The sequence below is a fragment of the Erpetoichthys calabaricus genome, chromosome 7 (genome assembly GCF_900747795.2).
Source record: "Erpetoichthys calabaricus chromosome 7, fErpCal1.3, whole genome shotgun sequence".
In the NCBI taxonomy this organism is placed as follows: Eukaryota; Metazoa; Chordata; class Cladistia; order Polypteriformes; family Polypteridae; genus Erpetoichthys; species Erpetoichthys calabaricus.
In genome coordinates this window covers 187,660,380-187,678,706 of record NC_041400.2, presented here as the reverse complement: position 1 = coordinate 187,678,706, position 18,327 = coordinate 187,660,380, and the positions used below count along the sequence as shown (strand labels likewise).

Genomic DNA, 18,327 nt, shown 5'->3' with positions numbered 1-18,327 from the left:
TTCAACTTATATAGCTGACATTATAAAATACCAGAAATTATATGGTAAAATCAAGTCCCGACTTATCCGTGAGAGAACTTATCTTCGAGTGTATATGGTAGTTTAATTGTCAGCTCTAGGCTGTCTTAAAGGTGGATATGTTTGTATATAAGAGGGTGGTGTAGTGGTTAAGACTTTGGATTGCAAGCCCTGAGGTTGTGGGTTCAAATCCCACTACTAACACCATGTAACCCTGCGCTTCAATTGGAAAACTAGAAGAAACGGAACCAGTTGTATCAGAAATTTTGTAACTTGCATTGGGTAGAGACATCAGCCAAATAACTGAATGTAAATGAGTACCACCCCATTCTGAGATGATTCTTATCCTGCTGATGGGATCAGAGTTGTAATCAGAGTCAGATAATGCACGTGTGTGTATGTACATATAGTGGATTCAGCAGCCATTCTGACCCCTTCACTTTTCTATCATTTTGTTATGTTGCAGCCTTATGCTAAAATCATTTCAATTCAATTCAATTCATATTTTTCCCTCATAAAACAACACACGGTACCCCAGAATGACAAAGCTTATGCAAATATAATAAAATAAAAAAAATGGAAATTGTAGTGACACAACTATTTAGACCCTTCGCTCAGGACTTTTTCAAAGCCATTTCTAGAGAAGTTATAGCCCGGAGTCTTTCTTGGGTTTGTCGTGAAAAGCTTCACACATCTGGATTTCGGGATTTCCTGCCTTTCCTCTCTTGAAGAACCTCTCTACCTCTGTCAGGTTTGAGTGGAGACCATTGGTGCACAGTTATTGGCAGGTCTCTCCAGTGATGTTCAATTAGGTTGAAGTCTGGGCAACTCAAGGACATTCCCAGAATTGTCCCTAAACCACGCCTGTGTTGTCTTTGGTTTTTGTTTGTCATTATTGTCCTGTTGGAAGGTGAACCTTCAGCCCAGTCTGAGATCCACAGTGCTCTGGTGCAGGTTTTCATTAACTCTTTCACGGCTAATTATTATTATTTTTTTCCCTTTTGTCTCAGGGCTGAATATTTTTCCAAAAAGCTCAGATTTCTGAAAAGCACACAAAGCAATGGCTTCACCCATAAATCAGCATAAAATAGTTATTTATGATAAATGTCACTCTCTTTATGTTCCATGAGCCTCTACAGTATGTAAATTAATATACTACAATATTACATAAATGTTTATCTCATAACTCATAAGCTGAAAGTCACTTTCTGAGGAAAAAACAGCTTGAATTAGTCAAGTGGCTGGTCATCCGTAGTGTCCTCTAGCACGCCATGTCATTAGATGAAGTCTAGTAGCCAGCTTTGCCTCCCAGGGCAAACGTTGCTGTAGGTGCGTCTCTACACAAGCGTGTTCAGCACTACGATCAGCTGATGCAGGTACTTGTCTTTTCTTTTCGATGTCCAGATCACTTGCATCAAAATCGGAGTTCGATAAGTCAAAGTCTGTTTCAGCAATAATCTGGAAAAATTAAATAAATAATATGTACGTAGTATTTTACTTTGCGCATTTGCTTTACTCTATCGCCCAACGTCGATGCCATTCTAGACATTCTTTACTCTACGCTACTCACGCACATGCAGGGATTTGATGTCAAGTCAACGAGTCTAACAGTCCTCCTAGCAAAGAGGGTCTACCTGTAACGTTTTATCGATGTTTACAGCTTTTTTCCACCCTCTGCCTCTGAATGTCAACTTTAGTCGACATCCGCACTCAACCACTTGTGTCGACAAAAGTCGACATTCACCCTAAAAGAGTTAAGCATACTGTATCTCTGTACTTTGCTCTGTTCAGCTTTCCCTCAACCCTGTCTAGTCTACCACTGAAAAACAACCCCATGGTGCTGCCACCACCATGCTTCACCACTGGAATGCCATTGCACAGATGATAAGCAGTGCCTGGTTTCCATCAGGCGTGATGCTAATCTTGGTTTCATCAGACCAGAGATTCTTATTTCGCACAGTCTGAGAGTCCTTTAGGTGCCTTTTTGAAAACTCCAAGCGGGCTTCCTTGTGTCTTTTACTGATTAGAGGTTTCTGTCTGACCACTCCATCATAAAGTCCAGATTAATAGAGTGTTGCCGTGATGGTTGTCATTCTGGATGTGTCTCCCATCTCCACACATGTTGTCTGGAGCTCAACCAGAATGACCACTGACCATCTCTTATTATGGCTTCTCGCCCACGATTGCTCAGTCTAGCAGTGTGGACAGCTTTAGGAAGAGTTGTGGTTGTTCCAAATGTCTTCCATTTAAGAATTATAAAGGTGATGGTGCTCTTGGGAATCTTTAAGGAGACAGGAGTTGTTTTTTTTTTGTAGTCTTCCCCAGATCTGTCCCTCAACACAATCCAGTCTGTAAGCTCTGTAGGCAATTCCTTCAATCTCATGTCTTGGTTTAGCTCAACTGTGGATCTCCTATAGACCAGTGTGTGCCTTTCTTAATCAGTCCAATCCATTGAGTTGACCACAGGTGAACTCCAAACAAGGTGCAGAAACATCTCAACGATGACCAATACAGTGGGATGCACCTGAGACGAATTTCCAGTTTCATACCAAAGGGTCTGAGTACTTGTGTCAAAGAGACATTTAATTTTTTTTTTAATTTCTTAAAATCACCTTTTCTATTTGTCATTCTAGTGTATTGGTTATTGCTTGAAGAGGGAAATAAATGAATTTACAAGATTTTAGCATAAGACTGCAACATAACAAGATGTGAAAAAGTGATGGGGTCTGAATACTTTCTGAATCCACTGCACTTTATTTATCTCAAAGGAAAATTAGGCTTTTACAGAAGATCAAGAAATATTAAAATATAAAAGCAAACCACAACAACAGCCTCTCAAACAAACGCATTGGAATCACAGAATACATAGGACAACCTTTGGCTTGGCTAATGACAGATAGCAGAGCAGACACAATGTGCAGGCGTAATGCCATAGACATGATGGAGCCCCTAATACACTTCTGCTGAATAATTCAATGACTGAAAGTCCTCAGTGTTGGTGTGTCACAGAGAGGATGTGCAGCATTGTTCATAATGGCACTCAATTTTGTTTTAATTCTGTCCTCCTTTATGACCTTCAGGAGGTCCACAGTGTGTCCCACAACTGAGCCTGCCCTTTTAATTAGCCTGTTGATTCAGTGGGCCTCACTTGAAGTGATGTTACAAGCCCAGCACACCACAACATAGAAAATCACACTGGCCATCACAGAGTTGTAGAAGATGTTAACTTCATAGTCCTTAAATGGAAGGAAATCACTAAGACTCTTCCTAGAGCTGGCCCTCTGGAATCAAGGACGTTAAGTAAGAGAGATGACTAAGAACCCAATAGTCACCTTCAGGGGGTTCACAGTGTGTCCCACAACTGAGCCTGCCCTTTTATTAGCCTGTTGATTTGGTGGGCCTCAATTGAAGTGATGCCACCAGCCCAGCTCACCTCACTGGCCATCACAGAGTTGTAGAAGATATGAAGGATGTCACTTCTCACATTAAAGGAGCTCAGCTCCTCAGAAGAAAGAGTCTACTCTACCATTTCTTCTATAGTTCCTCTGTGTTACAAGACTAGTCCATCCTGTCATTGATGTGGACCCCCAAGTAAATGTACCACCTCCTCAAACAGAGACCAGGCGTAGAGGCTGATTGGTGTAGCGAAAGTCAATAAGTAGTTCCTTGGTTTTGCTGCCATGGAATTTCAGACAATGCTGTTTGGACTAAGAAACAAAGTCCTCTGCTTGACTCCAATCTTATGTCTCATCCTCCTTGTCCAAGTAACGGTATATAAAATATAATGTGGTGACAAACACTAACAGCATTGCTTTGTTTCAAGAGAATTCATTTACAGGTCATCATAGTTCGAATATCAAACGTGAATATCAGCAGAGTTTCTTTGCAGCCTTTGTCGATTTTTGTAAAGCGTTCAACTCAGTTGATCGAGCTGTTCTGTGGAACATCTTGAGGGTTCACAGGATCCCCTCGAGACTGCTGGATATCATGGCCAGCCTGTACACTGGTACTGGGAGTGCTGTGCAGAGTGGAGGCAGACCCTCTGCATTATTCCCAGTTGATTCTGGGGTTCGTCAGCGGTGTGTTCTGCTCCTACTCTGTTCAATGCTTGTATGGACTGGGTGTTGGGCAAGGTCATGGGGTCCAATGGCTGTGGGGCATCTGTTGGTGAAGAAAGATTCATGGATCTTGACTTTGCTGACGATGCTGTGATCTTCATGTAGTAAATGGAGGCTCTGATCAGAGCGCTTGAGAGACTGAGTGAGGAGTCCGAGTGTCTGGACTTGTGAGGGTCCTGATAAAAACCAACATCCAGGCCTTTAATGACCTCTTGGGCACGGCCATCAGCAGTGTGTCTGTCTGTGGAGAGAGTGTCGACCTCATCGAGAGGTTTACTTACCTCGGCAGTGACACTCATGTCTCTGGTGACTCTTCCTATGAAGTCAGTAGACGGATTGGGAGAGCATGGAGGGTCATGAGGTTGCTGGAAAAAGGGTGTGTGACGCTCCCGATATCTCTACAAAAGGACGAAGGTCCATGTTTTTAGAGTCCTGGTGCTTCCTGTCTTGCTATATGGTTGCGAGACAAGAACGCTATCCAGTGACCTGAGAGGAAGAATGGACTCCTTCAGTACTGTCTTACCAGAGAATCCTTGGGTACCGCTGGTTTGACTTTGTGTTGCTCATGGAGTCCCAAATGAGGCACATTACCTGCATTGTGAGGGAGCGTCAGTTACGGCACTACGGCCATGTGGCGTGTTTCCCTGGGTGTGATCCAGCTCATAGGATCCTCATTGTTGGGGACCCGAGTGGCTGGACCAGGCCAAGAGGTCGCCCACGTAACACCTGGCTGCAGCAGATAGAGGGTCATTTCCAGAGGGTGTCTGCTTTGGGGGTTGCTAACTGGGATCCCAAGTTGTTTCGTCATGTGGTGGGTGCGGCAATGTGCTGTACCAGTGCATGCCCCCCAACTTGACTTGACTTGATTGTACGTCTAAGGACAGACTCGTAAATGAGGCAGATTGCAGCTTACGTTTTAATATAATGCTATGCAGACCCAAAATGATGATTGTTCACTCCATAATGGTGGGTGTAGCTGAGTGTTTGATTGTTTGGTCCTGTTTTGGACTGGTTTTCCATAAAAGGTTGTGTTCTAACTGTGTGAAGGAAAAGTGTATGGAGAAGACAGAGGAATCAGTAAAACTGGCTCAGGTCTTTATCATGAACATCCATCCATCCATCCATTATGTAACCCGCTGAATCCGAACACAGGGTCACGGGGATCTGCTGGAGCCAATCCCAGCCAACACAGGGCACAAGGCAGGAACCCACCGCAGGACACACACAAACGGGCCAATTTAGAATCGCCAATCCACCTAACCTGCATGTCTTTGGACTGTGGGAGGAAACCGGAGCGCCCGGAGGAAACCCATGCAGACACGGGGAGAACATGCAAACTCCACGCAGGGAGGACCCGGGAAGCGAACCCAGGTCCCCAGGTCTCCCAACTGCGAGGCAGAAGCGCTACCCACTGCACCACCATGCCGCCCTATCATGAACATAACTATTGTAATAAGAAAGACACGAGGACATCAAAAAAGGTTTGGGGCAGCCACCCATATATTGTGCCCTGCCTGCAAAAGGTTCATTTTGAAGAGTTGTGTTCAGATTGAAGTCCAAAACAGAACTGCTTTTGGTTTAACAAGATGGTGGCTTTAAAGGACGTGGCAGGAAGTGACATCATCTGGACCGGAACCGGAAGTGATGTCATTGGGACTGGAAGTGACACTGTCTATAGCACCAGAACCAGAAGTGGCATCTTCGGGACACGGAAGTGACATCATCCATCGCTCCGGTGCTGGAAATGACATCATCAATAGCGCTGGTACCGGAAGTGATGTCATCAATAACGCCGGCACCTAGTGGGATTTCCCGGAGAAGGTCTGCAGAGGACAGAGAGATAGAAAGTACTGCAGCTCACCGCCCCCTGGTCTGGCGTGGTACTACTGTTATTTAGGCCCTCTAGCTGCCTCCCAATCGCACGTGTGTGACACTATATATAACATTTTGATTATTTATTGATGGAATGCAACTTAATTGTAACTTCTGGTAATTGAAATTCTTTGCTTTTTCTTTCAAAGGCGCTCCTTGATGACAGCATCATTAACATAGCAACTGTGGCATCTTCACGCTATGTGGGTCCAATCAAAGCAGCCGTAGACGACTGGCAACGAAGACTTGCATTATTCAGTCAGACACTGGTAAGCATGAACAGAAATACAATTTGTAGTATATTAGAACATTCAAACAATCCAGACGAGAGCAGGCCATTCAGACCAACAAAGATCGCCAGTCCTGTCCACTTAATTCTTCTAAAATAACATCAAGTCGAGTTTTGAAGGTCCCTAAAGTCCTCCTGTCCACCGCACTACTTGGTCACTTATTCCAAGTGTCTGTGGTTCTCTATGTGAAGAAAAACTGCAGCTGAAAAAATGGAAAATGAACAAAAAAGAGCTGCATATAATAAATATAAAGAACAAAGAGAATCGGCAAGTAAACAAAAAAGAGAAAAATGTGTCGAAAAATATGCAAATAGAAATGCAAAAAAGCAACGTTTATAGAATGTAAGATAGAGGATAAAGTAATTCATAATCTTCTTTTTGACGAGGCATTAAAGTAACTTGATTTTTTATTTACTTTTTATTGCGCTTTACTTTTTCACTTTTTAAAATTTTTTACTTTTACCTTTTACTACATTTTACTATTCATTGGTATTTAAAATAGACAGCTGTAGTGAAATACTCAAGTGACTGATTTTTCTGTCCACAGTAACTAAGGAGCAAACCATCTTCCTCCTGCGCCATGCATGCTCATCTATATACCAACTCTTTAAATACAATCGCTTTCTGTAATGGAGGGGCGCCCCAATGCCCTTTGTGTGGCTCAGCTGCAAGATAGCGGGCACCCAGTGCCCACCACTGGGGGTAGTTGAGCGAAGTGAGCAGTGGGGCGGAGCGCCCTAGTATTGATATAAATCATTATATCAAACTAGCCGTGTGTGCCCAACTATGTTGTGCGTGTTAAAGTTGTCTGTGAAGGGCTCCCTGTTTAAACGCGGCTGCCAGTCGTGAACTGGGCCCTTTGTCGCACAGCATTATGATTTTTTATAAGGGAAACAAAATTACAAAACAAAACCCTTGGACATTGATTCAATAGGAACGGCCTACTCGGAATCACTGTCCGAATAGTAATTATGTGGTGGTGGAGGAGCATTTCTGTTTCTCTTCCCACGACTTATGGATGGTTCATCATAAGCGGCGTCTTCCGCATCGTCTTCGAGACGTAGCATCCGTGCTTTGCTTTATTGAGCTTTTCGCGAGACAGCATCACAAATATCAAGTCGTTCCAGTCCCTTAAGAGGATCCGCTGTGGGAGAGCGGCAAGGCAAACGAATCTGAACACCAGCGACCCGAGATCGATCCCCACAGCTCCCACCCCAAATGAGACATTTATACGTAGCTTTTCGTGAGGCAGCAATTCGTGGACAAAGATCAAGATCCAAATGAAAATTATATATAAAGATTAAAGCAGTAGTATGCATTACATTAAAATGATTAGAATGCATATTAAATATGTAGATTAAAATAAATAAATAGCTTAAACTTAAATAGCTTAATCTATGAGAATTTACTTCATGTAGCTCTAGCAGACGGACTGTGGTCCAAAGCTCCTCTTCAGTCTCTCTCTCTGACCTGGTCTTCCAGCAGCCATACTGTTTCCTAGACCGCAGCACAGACAAAAGAGTGTTGTTGGGATGGCTGATATCTCTGATAATTTTCCTTTGCCCTGGTCCAAAATCACTTGGTATTCATGTTCTGGAACTTAGACAGCGCACACCCAGTGATGCGTTCAGCTGATCACACCACCTTCTGCTTCTCTCAAACCAGGCGGTAATACTTCCTCTCAGAATACCTTCAATGGTGGATGTGACAGAAGTTCTTTAGGAACTCGGAGGGCAGCTTCAAATACATGAGGTGTTTGTGATGGTAAAGACATTGTTGTGCCTTCTTCATTTGCCAAGATGCTTTGTGACCACAAGGGGGCATTACTGAGCTCCAAACCTCAGACACAATATCACCTGACACAGTTCTGGATTCAAATAAAGGACTTTATTAGAAAAACTAGTCATTAAGCCCGTTACAATAACGGGCGCTAGAACAGTAGTGCATAAACATTAGTAGGAACAGTCTATATTAAATGGCAAGGGACTTTGACCTCATTCTTTTTGTTGGTCGTATTCTTTCAGCCTTTCTTTTGTTGATGTTTACTTGCTGAGCTGACCGTTCTTCATGGGCTGCTGCTGTCGTGTATTGTGTGTCTTCTTTTCTGTGACAGTAATACTGTCTTGTACGTCCGCTGGCTTGTACGTCCGTAATATACCTTTAATTTTCTCTGGCGGTAATACAGGCGTGCACATCAGTAATATGCCTTTAATCTCCTCTGACAGTAATACTGGCTTGTATGTGGCTGTAATATGCGTCACTGTATTGTGTACCTTTAATTTCCTCTCGCAGTAATACTGGTTTGTATTTCCGTAAAACGCCTCTAACTTTCTCTGACATTAATATCGCGCATCGCACCGTGCCCCGTGCATGCGCACTTCACCAGAAGACACACACAGGGATTTTATTAAAGAGGATACGAGGTGAGACACAAAAATAACCGGACCGGGCTTGGGGCTTTCCTGGAAAACCATCTGGAGGTCGGCCGGACGTGAGTCACAGAACTATATCCCCTCCTACACGCCCGGCTAGGTATACCCTGTGAATAGCCCAGCCAGTATTTGTACAAGAATCGCTACACGAGTTGCCACAATGATGTCAGGTGGAAAAATAAAAATAAAAAGAGAATCAACATTGAATTTCTCGTGAATTTTCTCTTTTTCCGTAAAGCAGTTTTTGACTGACAAAAACATTCCTGCCCTCGATCATCATCCCTATTCGCCTGATTTAGTTCCCTGTGATTTTTATTTGTTCCCAAAAATCAAAAGTGGCCTGAAGGGAACACATTTTTCTTCAATGGATGAAGTAAAGACAAAAATCGGTAACCCTGTTGAAGCGCAAGAAGACTTCCAGCACTGTTTCAATCAATGGAAGATACATATGGAGCGGTGCAGAGATCGGCAGGAGGAGTATATAGAAGGTGACACTGTTTAGAATGCTGGAATTCATCAATAAATATTTTTTTTTACCAATCCTGTTATCTTTGTGTCTCACCTCGTATCTCACCAAGTGTGCACAAATAACCAAACCAAAGTTATAAAGCAAGTGAATCTTCATTCTTTCCTTCCAGTCCTCCTGTTGGTCGTTGTTCTTTTTAAACTGGACTCAGGAACTCTCTGGGTGCTATAGTGTATGACTCTTCCAGGTCATGTGGAAATACAGGGAGGTCCTCCCCTGACAGCGCCCTCTAACAGCACCCAGGGACCCTAACAGGGCTGCATTTCTGGATTCTAACTCCCATGTACCCCTGCAGGTGTCCAAACTGGGATGCCTCAGGAGGACCACTGCTACCTGTCATCAGTGGCGTAGCTCGAGTTTGCGCCACTCGGGGCGGGGCGGGGCGGGGCTTCAATTTGCCACCCTCCAACGTATCTGAATATGTTGACCTATTTAAATAGAAAATTAAAATGACGTATGGAGAAAAATTAAGATACATTTTGCATATATTTATTTATATATAGAGAAACAGCAATAATTTTTCACATATAATTATTTATAAGCATCAACTAGAGAAGAATATAGTACAGACGCACTGATAAGCCGTGTTCTGATTATTAGTTTAATATAATTACGCTGTGAAAACCAGAACCGGTGTGGTGTACAAGTGATAGGTTGGGATGAGCAAGAACGCATTCGGATTGTTAACGAAACGAAATTATACACTGTGAATTAGCTGTTTATCTTCCTAGTAATTATTATCGGTGTAATGTTTCTGTTTATTTTTGTTATTGCCTCATAAATATCAACTGCCGTGTCTGATGCCGTCACAGAAGGACCGTCTGAAAATGATTTTTGAAGCAGAGAATTTGACTTTTTTCATTCATGAGTGATATTTTTCCGAACCCTGCTGTTTACACGTGAAGTGTTCTGAGCTTTTTGGCCAATAATGCCGCCCCCAAAAATGTGCCGCCTGGGGCGGACCGCTCCCTCTGCCCGCCCCTAGCTATGCCACTGCCTGTCATATGGGAGAATGGAACTGCTCCCGGCCTCTGGCTTCTGCTGGTTCATCCTTTATATGCTTCCAGCCGGGCAAGAAGTCATGTTCCCATCCATCCAGCATACCCATCTGCAAATTCATGGCACTTACAGGCTTGGACCGGGCCAAATCCCCTATTATGTTGACACTGAGTTATCTGAAACTGTCCTTCCCTTCCATCTGAGTGCTCTTAATTCTGAGGTGGTGGTAGCCCTCTGTTGTTTTCATCTAAAGTCCACAATCAACTCCTTTGTCTTGTCTTTGTACTATTGTCATAATGCCAGTGTGACAGACTCTCCACTTCATTGTTGTTAGCAAGCAGATCCAGCCAGGCAAGAAGTCATGTTCCCATCCAGCCAGCATACCCATCTGCCAATTCATGGCACTTACAGCTTGGACAGGGCCAAGTCCCCTGTCAATTTGACACCGAGGTATCTGAAACTGTCCTTCCCCTCCATCCAGCATACCCATCTGCCAATTCATGGCACTTACAGGCTTGGACTGGACCAAATGCCCTATTATGTTGACACCGAGGTATCTGAAACTGTCCTTCCCCTCATTCTGAGTGCTCTTTATTCTGAGGTGGTGGTAGCCCCTCTGTTGTTTTCATCTAAAGTCCACAATCAACTCCTTTGTCTTGTCTTTGTCCTACTGTCATAATACCAGTGTGACAGACTCTCCACTTCATTGTTGTTAGCAAGCAGATCCTCCGCAGCTGTGTCATGAGCAAACTTTCACAATAATGTTTGAGTTGTGTGAAGCCATGCAGTCATACGTATAGAGGGAGGACTCAGAACATGACCCTGTGGAGCCCATGTGTTGAGAGTAAGTGATGATGATGTGTAGCCACCTACTTGAGCCACCTGGGGTCTACCTGTCAAGAAGTTAAAAACCCAGCTGCACAGTCAAGTGTTCTGATGCAGATGATCTTAAAGGACATTATTATTTTAGATGCATGTGGATTACAGTCCATAAAAAGCATTCGCACATAGTTCCCTCTCCTGCTGTCCAGGTGGGCCGGTACTGTATCTAGGCACAAGGTGACGGCATTGTCTGTGGATCTACTGGAGCGATAAGCAAAATGTAATGCAGGGGTCCCCAACTCCGGTCCTGGAGGGCCACAGTGGCTGCAGGTTTTCATTCTAACCCTTTTCTTAATTAGTGACCTGTTTTTGCTGCAAATTCACTTCTTTTGAATTCATTTTAATTGACTTGTTTTCTGAGATTTGTCAGGGCCTCAAATTCCCACCATTTTCACTCCAACCAGTTGCTTAATTAGGCACTGAGTCTTGTCGTTAATTAAACCCGTTCTTTAATACCATGGCTTGTTGCTGCTCTCATTGTGAATAAGTGAGATGGAGTTTTCGACCAGTCAGAAAGGCAAGCAAGTTCTCGGTTACAAGGGATTTGAATATCTAGGTTTTCACACAACAAATGGAATTGATACTTGGAGGTGCTGTGAGAATCGATCAACAAAGTGCCATTCCTTAATGAAAACGAAGAACGGAGACATTGTACAAGAGCAAACCACTCATTGTTTTATTATCATAAAAAATGTCTAGCAGTATAGGTGGAGTATCTTATATATAATTCGCCAGTCTCTCACTCACTCACTCACTCACTCACTCACTCACTCACTCACTCACTCACTCACTCACTCACTCACTCACTCACTCACTCACTCACTCACTCACTCACTCACTCACTCACTCACTCACTCACTCACTCACTCACGTCCATCTGAAGCCGAATGCGCAGTCGCCTTCTGTGCAGCTGCCCGAAAAACCTTACGAGACCGACATCGCGGCATGCGGCGGATTTACAGCCGCAAAAATTCAAAGAGGAAGGCGACTTCGACTGACCTCGTGGCAGGCGGCAGATTTACGGCCGCAAAAATTCAAAGAGAAAGGCGACTTCGATTAAAGCTCTAGAGGCCTGAAAGGCGATTTCGACTGCAGTCTCCAGGCCTAATTACGCATTCATTCAATACACCTATATCAGGTTTGTGGTGCTTATACTTTTTACTCACTATTCCACTCATGCCCGTTTCATCTTACGTTGTTGAAACGGGCTCTTTGTCTAGTATTTTATATTTGTAATAGCTATATGTCGCCGCCGTGTGCTTTTTTCCGTGTGCGCACTTTACCGCATGCGTATTCTTCCATGTGCAGTTTTTTCCGTGTGCGGTTATTTCCCATGCGCTTATATGACTGTGCGCTTTTTTCTGTGCGGATATTTCCTGTGCGCTTCTTTCCGGGATTCGTTTGCACCATCCTTATAATAAATGAAAAAAAAGAAAACTTTTGTTATTTACCGGATTGTTCCCCAGGTGCACACTTAGAGCGAGTGTGTTTGTTGTACTTGGAGTGGACAGGGTGGTGCGTGTTTCCATGTGAAGGGCTCTCGGCTGGGGGTGCATGCCTGTTGCCCGTTGTGTTTCATCCTGGCGTTCTTCTAGTGTGGCCGCAGTGTTTGGAGGTTGCGGCGCCGCAGAGTAACAGACGGGGATATGGCGGACATAACAGAAGGACATGATGTAGAGCAGGGGTCGCCAAGTCCGGTCCTGGAGGACTGGAGGCTGCAGGTTTTCATTCTAACCCTTTTCTTAATCAGTGACCTGTTTTTGCTGCTAATTCACTTCTTTTGAATTCATTTTAATTGACTTGTTTTCTGAGATTTGTCAAGGCCTCAAATTCCAACCAATTTCATTCCAACCAGTTGCTTAATTAGGCGCCGAGTCTTGTCGTTAATTAAACCCATTCTTTAATTCCATGGCTTGTTGCTGCTCTCATTGTGCAATAGCAGACATTTCCGAGACAATTTTAATTTAGTTAATGTTCTCTTTTCTAAGAGCACTGTTAATGTTTTGGGGACCTGAGCAGATGCACATTCCTCCACAGACCTCCACCCTTTTTATTTTCAGGTATTGTATGATGGACGCAGTTTTCTGGTCCTGTTTTGGCTCATTTTGTATCTCATTATTGTTTGGCAGCTAATTCAGGAAAAAGAAACAATTAAGGGGTCTGAGCCTTCAAGAGCAAGTCAAATAAAATGAATTCTAAAGCAGTTAATTAGCAGCAAAAACAAGTCACTGATTAAGAAAAGGGTTAGAATGAAAACCTGCAGCCATTGCGGCCCTCCAGGACCGGAGTTTGAGAGTCCTGCTGTAATGGATCAGGTTCTTTGGATGGTGAAGTGCATATGACATTCTTGACTAGCCTCTTAAAACACAAGAGGCTACTGGACAACTGGACGATATTCATTCAGACAGCTGGATTGGATTTGTTAGGTAGAGGAACAATGGCGGATCTTTTGCAGGTTGTTGGTATGATAGACTGAATGAATGAAGGAGAGGTTAAATATTACCGTGAACACTGGTGCAAGCTAATGGGCACACGTCCTGGAATACCATCTGGACTGAAAGCTCTCCTTATGTCGTAAATCCTCCCCGTGTTTTCATCCCTCCTCATTCGTGTATTTTAGCAGTAATCCATATTTTCCCTTAGGAGTTCTTGGACTAGTTAGCATTTTTAACAGGTGTACAGGGATCGTAGCAGGGGGGCTCTCTTGTTAATTCATATTTTTTCATTTGCCGTTTCCATGTCCTTTAACGTTAGTACAGATAAGTCAGTTTGCATCGTCACTGATGGAAACGTCTCTATGGTGTTTCCAAACAGATTTACAAGATGGGATCACCTTCTTTTTGTCTAATTTTATAGGAAGAATGGTTAACCTGCCAGAGAAACTGGCTCTATTTGGAAAGCATTTTCAGCGCTCCCGATATTCAACGACAGCTTCCGGCAGAAGCCAAAATGTTTCTTCAGGTTGATAAATCCTGGAAGGAAATAATGAGAAGAGTGAACCAGAATGCAAATGCGTTTCGCTCCTCCACTCAGCCAGGTAATGTATTCCATCTCGTTGATGCTATGCAGATTCCTCCATTCTCTGAATGCAAATTTTGATATGCGCTCTTATTTGATTCCCTGTGCAGGCCTCCTGGAAACATTCCAGAACAATAATGCGCTGCTGGATCAGATTCAAAAATGTCTTGAAGCTTATTTGGAATCAAAGAGAGTTGTATTCCCAAGGTTGGTTTCATTTGAATACACAACTAGGCTCATTTATAAATATTTGGAGCAGTAAATTCATTTTGGAGCCTTCTGGAAACTCTGAACGAAAAAACCTTTGGTATTCCACAGATGGAAAATGTAATCGGATTTTCACTTTATGTTTGACACACATTTTTTGGAAGCACACCTTGATAATGATGTTAGAGTTGTGTGTAGCCCTGCAGTCATATGTATAGAGGGAATACAGCAGAGGACTCGGAACACGACCCCGTGGAGACCCTATGTTGAAAGCATTATAATAATGCAGCAACATGAAATTATTACTGAAAGAAAATACTGCTGGGCGGCACGGTGGCGCAGTGGTAGCGCTGCTGCCTCGCAGTTAGGAGACCTGGGTTCGCTTCCCGGGTCCACCCTGCGTGGAGTTTGCATGTTCTCCCCGTGTCTGCGTGGGTTTCCTCCGGGCGCTCCGGTTTCCTCCCACAGACCAAAGACATGCAGGTTAGGTGGATTGGCGATCCTGAATTGGCCCTAGTGTGTGCTTGGTGTGTGGGTGTGTTTGTGTGTGTCCTATGGTGGGTTGGCACCCTGTCCGGGATTGTTTCCTGCCTTGTGCCCTGTGTTGGCTGGGATTGGCTCCAGCAGACCCCCGTGATCCTGTGTTTGGATTCAGCAGATTGGAAAATGGATGGATGGAAATACTGCTGTATGTAAATAACACTGGAAAATATTCTTAATATGTAAATGGTAAACAGTACCCTTTAAACAATGTTTCATCTTCCATCCATCCAACTACAGGGTCACAGGGGTCTGTTGGAGCCAATCCCAGCCAACACAGGGCGCAAGGCAGGAAACAACCCACCGCAGGGCACACACACACCAAGCACAATTTAGAATCGCCAATGCACCGAACCTGCATGTCTTTGGACTGTGGGAGGAAACCCACGCAGACATGGGAGAACATGCAAACTCCACGCAGGGAGGACCTGGGAAGCGAACCTGGGTCTCCTAACTGCAAGGCAGCAGCACTACCCACTGCACCACCGTGCCGCCACGTTTCATCTTAACTAGATAAAATTAAATTAAATGCACACTTTCTAATTGATTTGATATAATACAGACTCTTGGGTATTACACATTGCTAAGATTCTGTGCGGAAATTAATAATACATGTGCATCTCTTTCTCTTGTCTAACATCCCATAATATTATGTGGCCTCTCGCATACTGGGACATGCACCCTGAAACGTGAGATATAATCCTCTGAATTGGTGCTAAAACTGTAACAGATGGTGTTGCCAAAACAAAAAACTTTTCCACCACCTCTGCATTTACAAGCGGTCATAACAATGGACCACATTGGCCGATTTCATGACAAAGGTACTCACGCTGTGTTATAAGGAGCCCCATCTCTTTTGCTGTTCGGCCCCCAGAATGAACTGCCATCCTTTGGAGCGGCCCATTTTTATTATGACTCGACCATAAGGGGCGGAGTTGTCTTGGGGCTGAAGGCGGGTGCTGGGCTGTCAGAAATACGGGAAGGAAAGAAGACAGTTTTAGCAACCACACCCCCTCTCATTATGGGCTGGGATTGTTTATCTTGCCAGAACCAGAAGGATGACCCCAAGGCATGCATAGATAGATAGATAGATAGATAGATATGAAAGGCACTATATAATAGATAGATAGATAGATAGATAGATGTGAAAGGCACTATATAATAGATAGATAGATAGATAGATAGATAGATAGAAAGATAGATAGATAGATAGATAGATAGATGTGAAAGGCACTATATAATAGATAGATAGATAGATGTGAAAGGCACTATATAATAGATAGATAGATAGATGTGAAAGGCACTATATAATAGATAGATAGATAGATAGATAGATAGATAGATAGATAGATAGATAGATGTGAAAGGCACTATATAATAGATAGATAGATAGATAGATGTGAAAGGCACTATATAATAGATAGATAGATAGATGTGAAAGGCACTATATAATAGATAGATAGATAGATAGATAGATAGATAGATAGATAGATAGATGTGAAAGGCACTATATAATAGATAGATAGATAGATGTGAAAGGCACTATATAATAGATAGATAGATAGATGTGAAAGGCACTATATAATAGATAGATAGATAGATAGATAGATAGATAGATAAATAGATAGATAGATAGATAGATGTGAAAGGCACTATATAATAGATAGATAGATAGATGTGAAAGGCACTATATAATAGATAGATAGATAGATAGATAGATAGATAGATAGATAGATAGATAGATAGATAGATAGATAGATAGATAGATAGATAGATGTGAAAGGCACTATATAATAGATAGATAGATGTGAAAGGCACTATATAATAGATAGATAGATAGATAGATAGATAGATAGATAGATGTGAAAGGCACTATATAATAGATAGATAGATAGATGTGAAAGGCACTATATAATAGATAGATAGATAGATAGATAGATGTGAAAGGCACTATATAATAGATAGATAGATAGATGTGAAAGGCACTATATAATAGATAGATAGATAGATGTGAAAGGCACTATATAATAGATAGATAGATAGATAGATAGATAGATAGATAGATGTGAAAGGCACTATATAATAGATAGATAGATAGATGTGAAAGGCACTATATAATAGATAGATAGATAGATAGATAGATGTGAAAGGCACTATATAATAGATAGATAGATAGATGTGAAAGGCACTATATAATAGATAGATAGATAGATGTGAAAGGCACTATATAATAGATAGATAGATCGATAGATAGATAGATAGATGTGAAAGGCACTATATAATAGATAGATAGATAGATAGATAGATAGATGTGAAAGGCACTATATAATAGATAGATAGATAGATGTGAAAGGCACTATATAATAGATAGATAGATAGATAGATAGATAGATAGATAGATAGATGTGAAAGGCACTATATAATAGATAGATAGATAGATGTGAAAGGCACTATATAATAGATAGATAGATAGATAGATAGATAGATAGATAGATAGATGTGAAAGGCACTATATAATAGATAGATAGATAGATGTGAAAGGCACTATATAATAGATAGATAGATAGATAGATAGATAGATAGATAGATAGATAGATAGATGTGAAAGGCACTATATAATAGATAGATAGATAGATAGATAGATAGATAGATAGATAGATAGATAGATGTGAAAGGCACTATATAATAGATAGATAGATAGATGTGAAAGGCACTATATAATAGATAGATAGATAGATAGATAGATAGATGTGAAAGGCACTATATAATAGATAGATAGATAGATGTGAAAGGCACTATATAATAGATAGATAGATAGATAGATAGATAGATAGATAGATAGATAGATGTGAAAGGCACTATATAATAGATAGATAGATCGATAGATAGATAGATAGATGTGAAAGGCACTATATAATAGATAGATAGATAGATAGATAGATGTGAAAGGCACTATATAATAGATAGATAGATAGATAGATAGATAGATAGATAGATAGATAGATAGATGTGAAAGGCACTATATAATAGATGGATAGATAGATAGATGTGAAAGGCACTATATAATAGATAGATAGATAGATGTGAAAGGCACTATATAATAGATAGATAGATAGATGTGAAAGGCACTATATAATAGATAGATAGATAGATAGATGTGAAAGGCACTATATAATAGATAGATAGATAGATAGATGTGAAAGGCACTATATAATAGATAGATAGATAGATAGATAGATAGATAGATAGATAGATAGATAGATAGATAGATAGATAGATAGATAGATAGATACTTTATTAATCCCAAGGGAAAATTCACATAATTCACATTCACATTGCATGCATGACAATATGTATATGAGGTCTGACAATTAAGTTTGCGAACTTGTAGAGTGCGCTTATGTTGGCAGCACTGTACAAACAGC

General features: G+C 41.9%; 1 protein-coding gene across 1 annotated transcript in view; it reads left to right on the top strand.

Moving 5' to 3' along the window:
• dnah6 (dynein, axonemal, heavy chain 6) overlaps window positions 1-18,327 on the top strand; it is a 439,386-nt gene that overhangs the window by 114,697 nt on the left and 306,362 nt on the right. Inside the window, exons 21-23 of the mRNA XM_051929949.1 lie at window positions 6,158-6,277; window positions 13,994-14,174; window positions 14,266-14,362. Coding sequence (XP_051785909.1) covers window positions 6,158-6,277; window positions 13,994-14,174; window positions 14,266-14,362 — 398 coding nt within the window. The remainder of the gene's footprint in view (window positions 1-6,157; window positions 6,278-13,993; window positions 14,175-14,265; window positions 14,363-18,327) is intronic.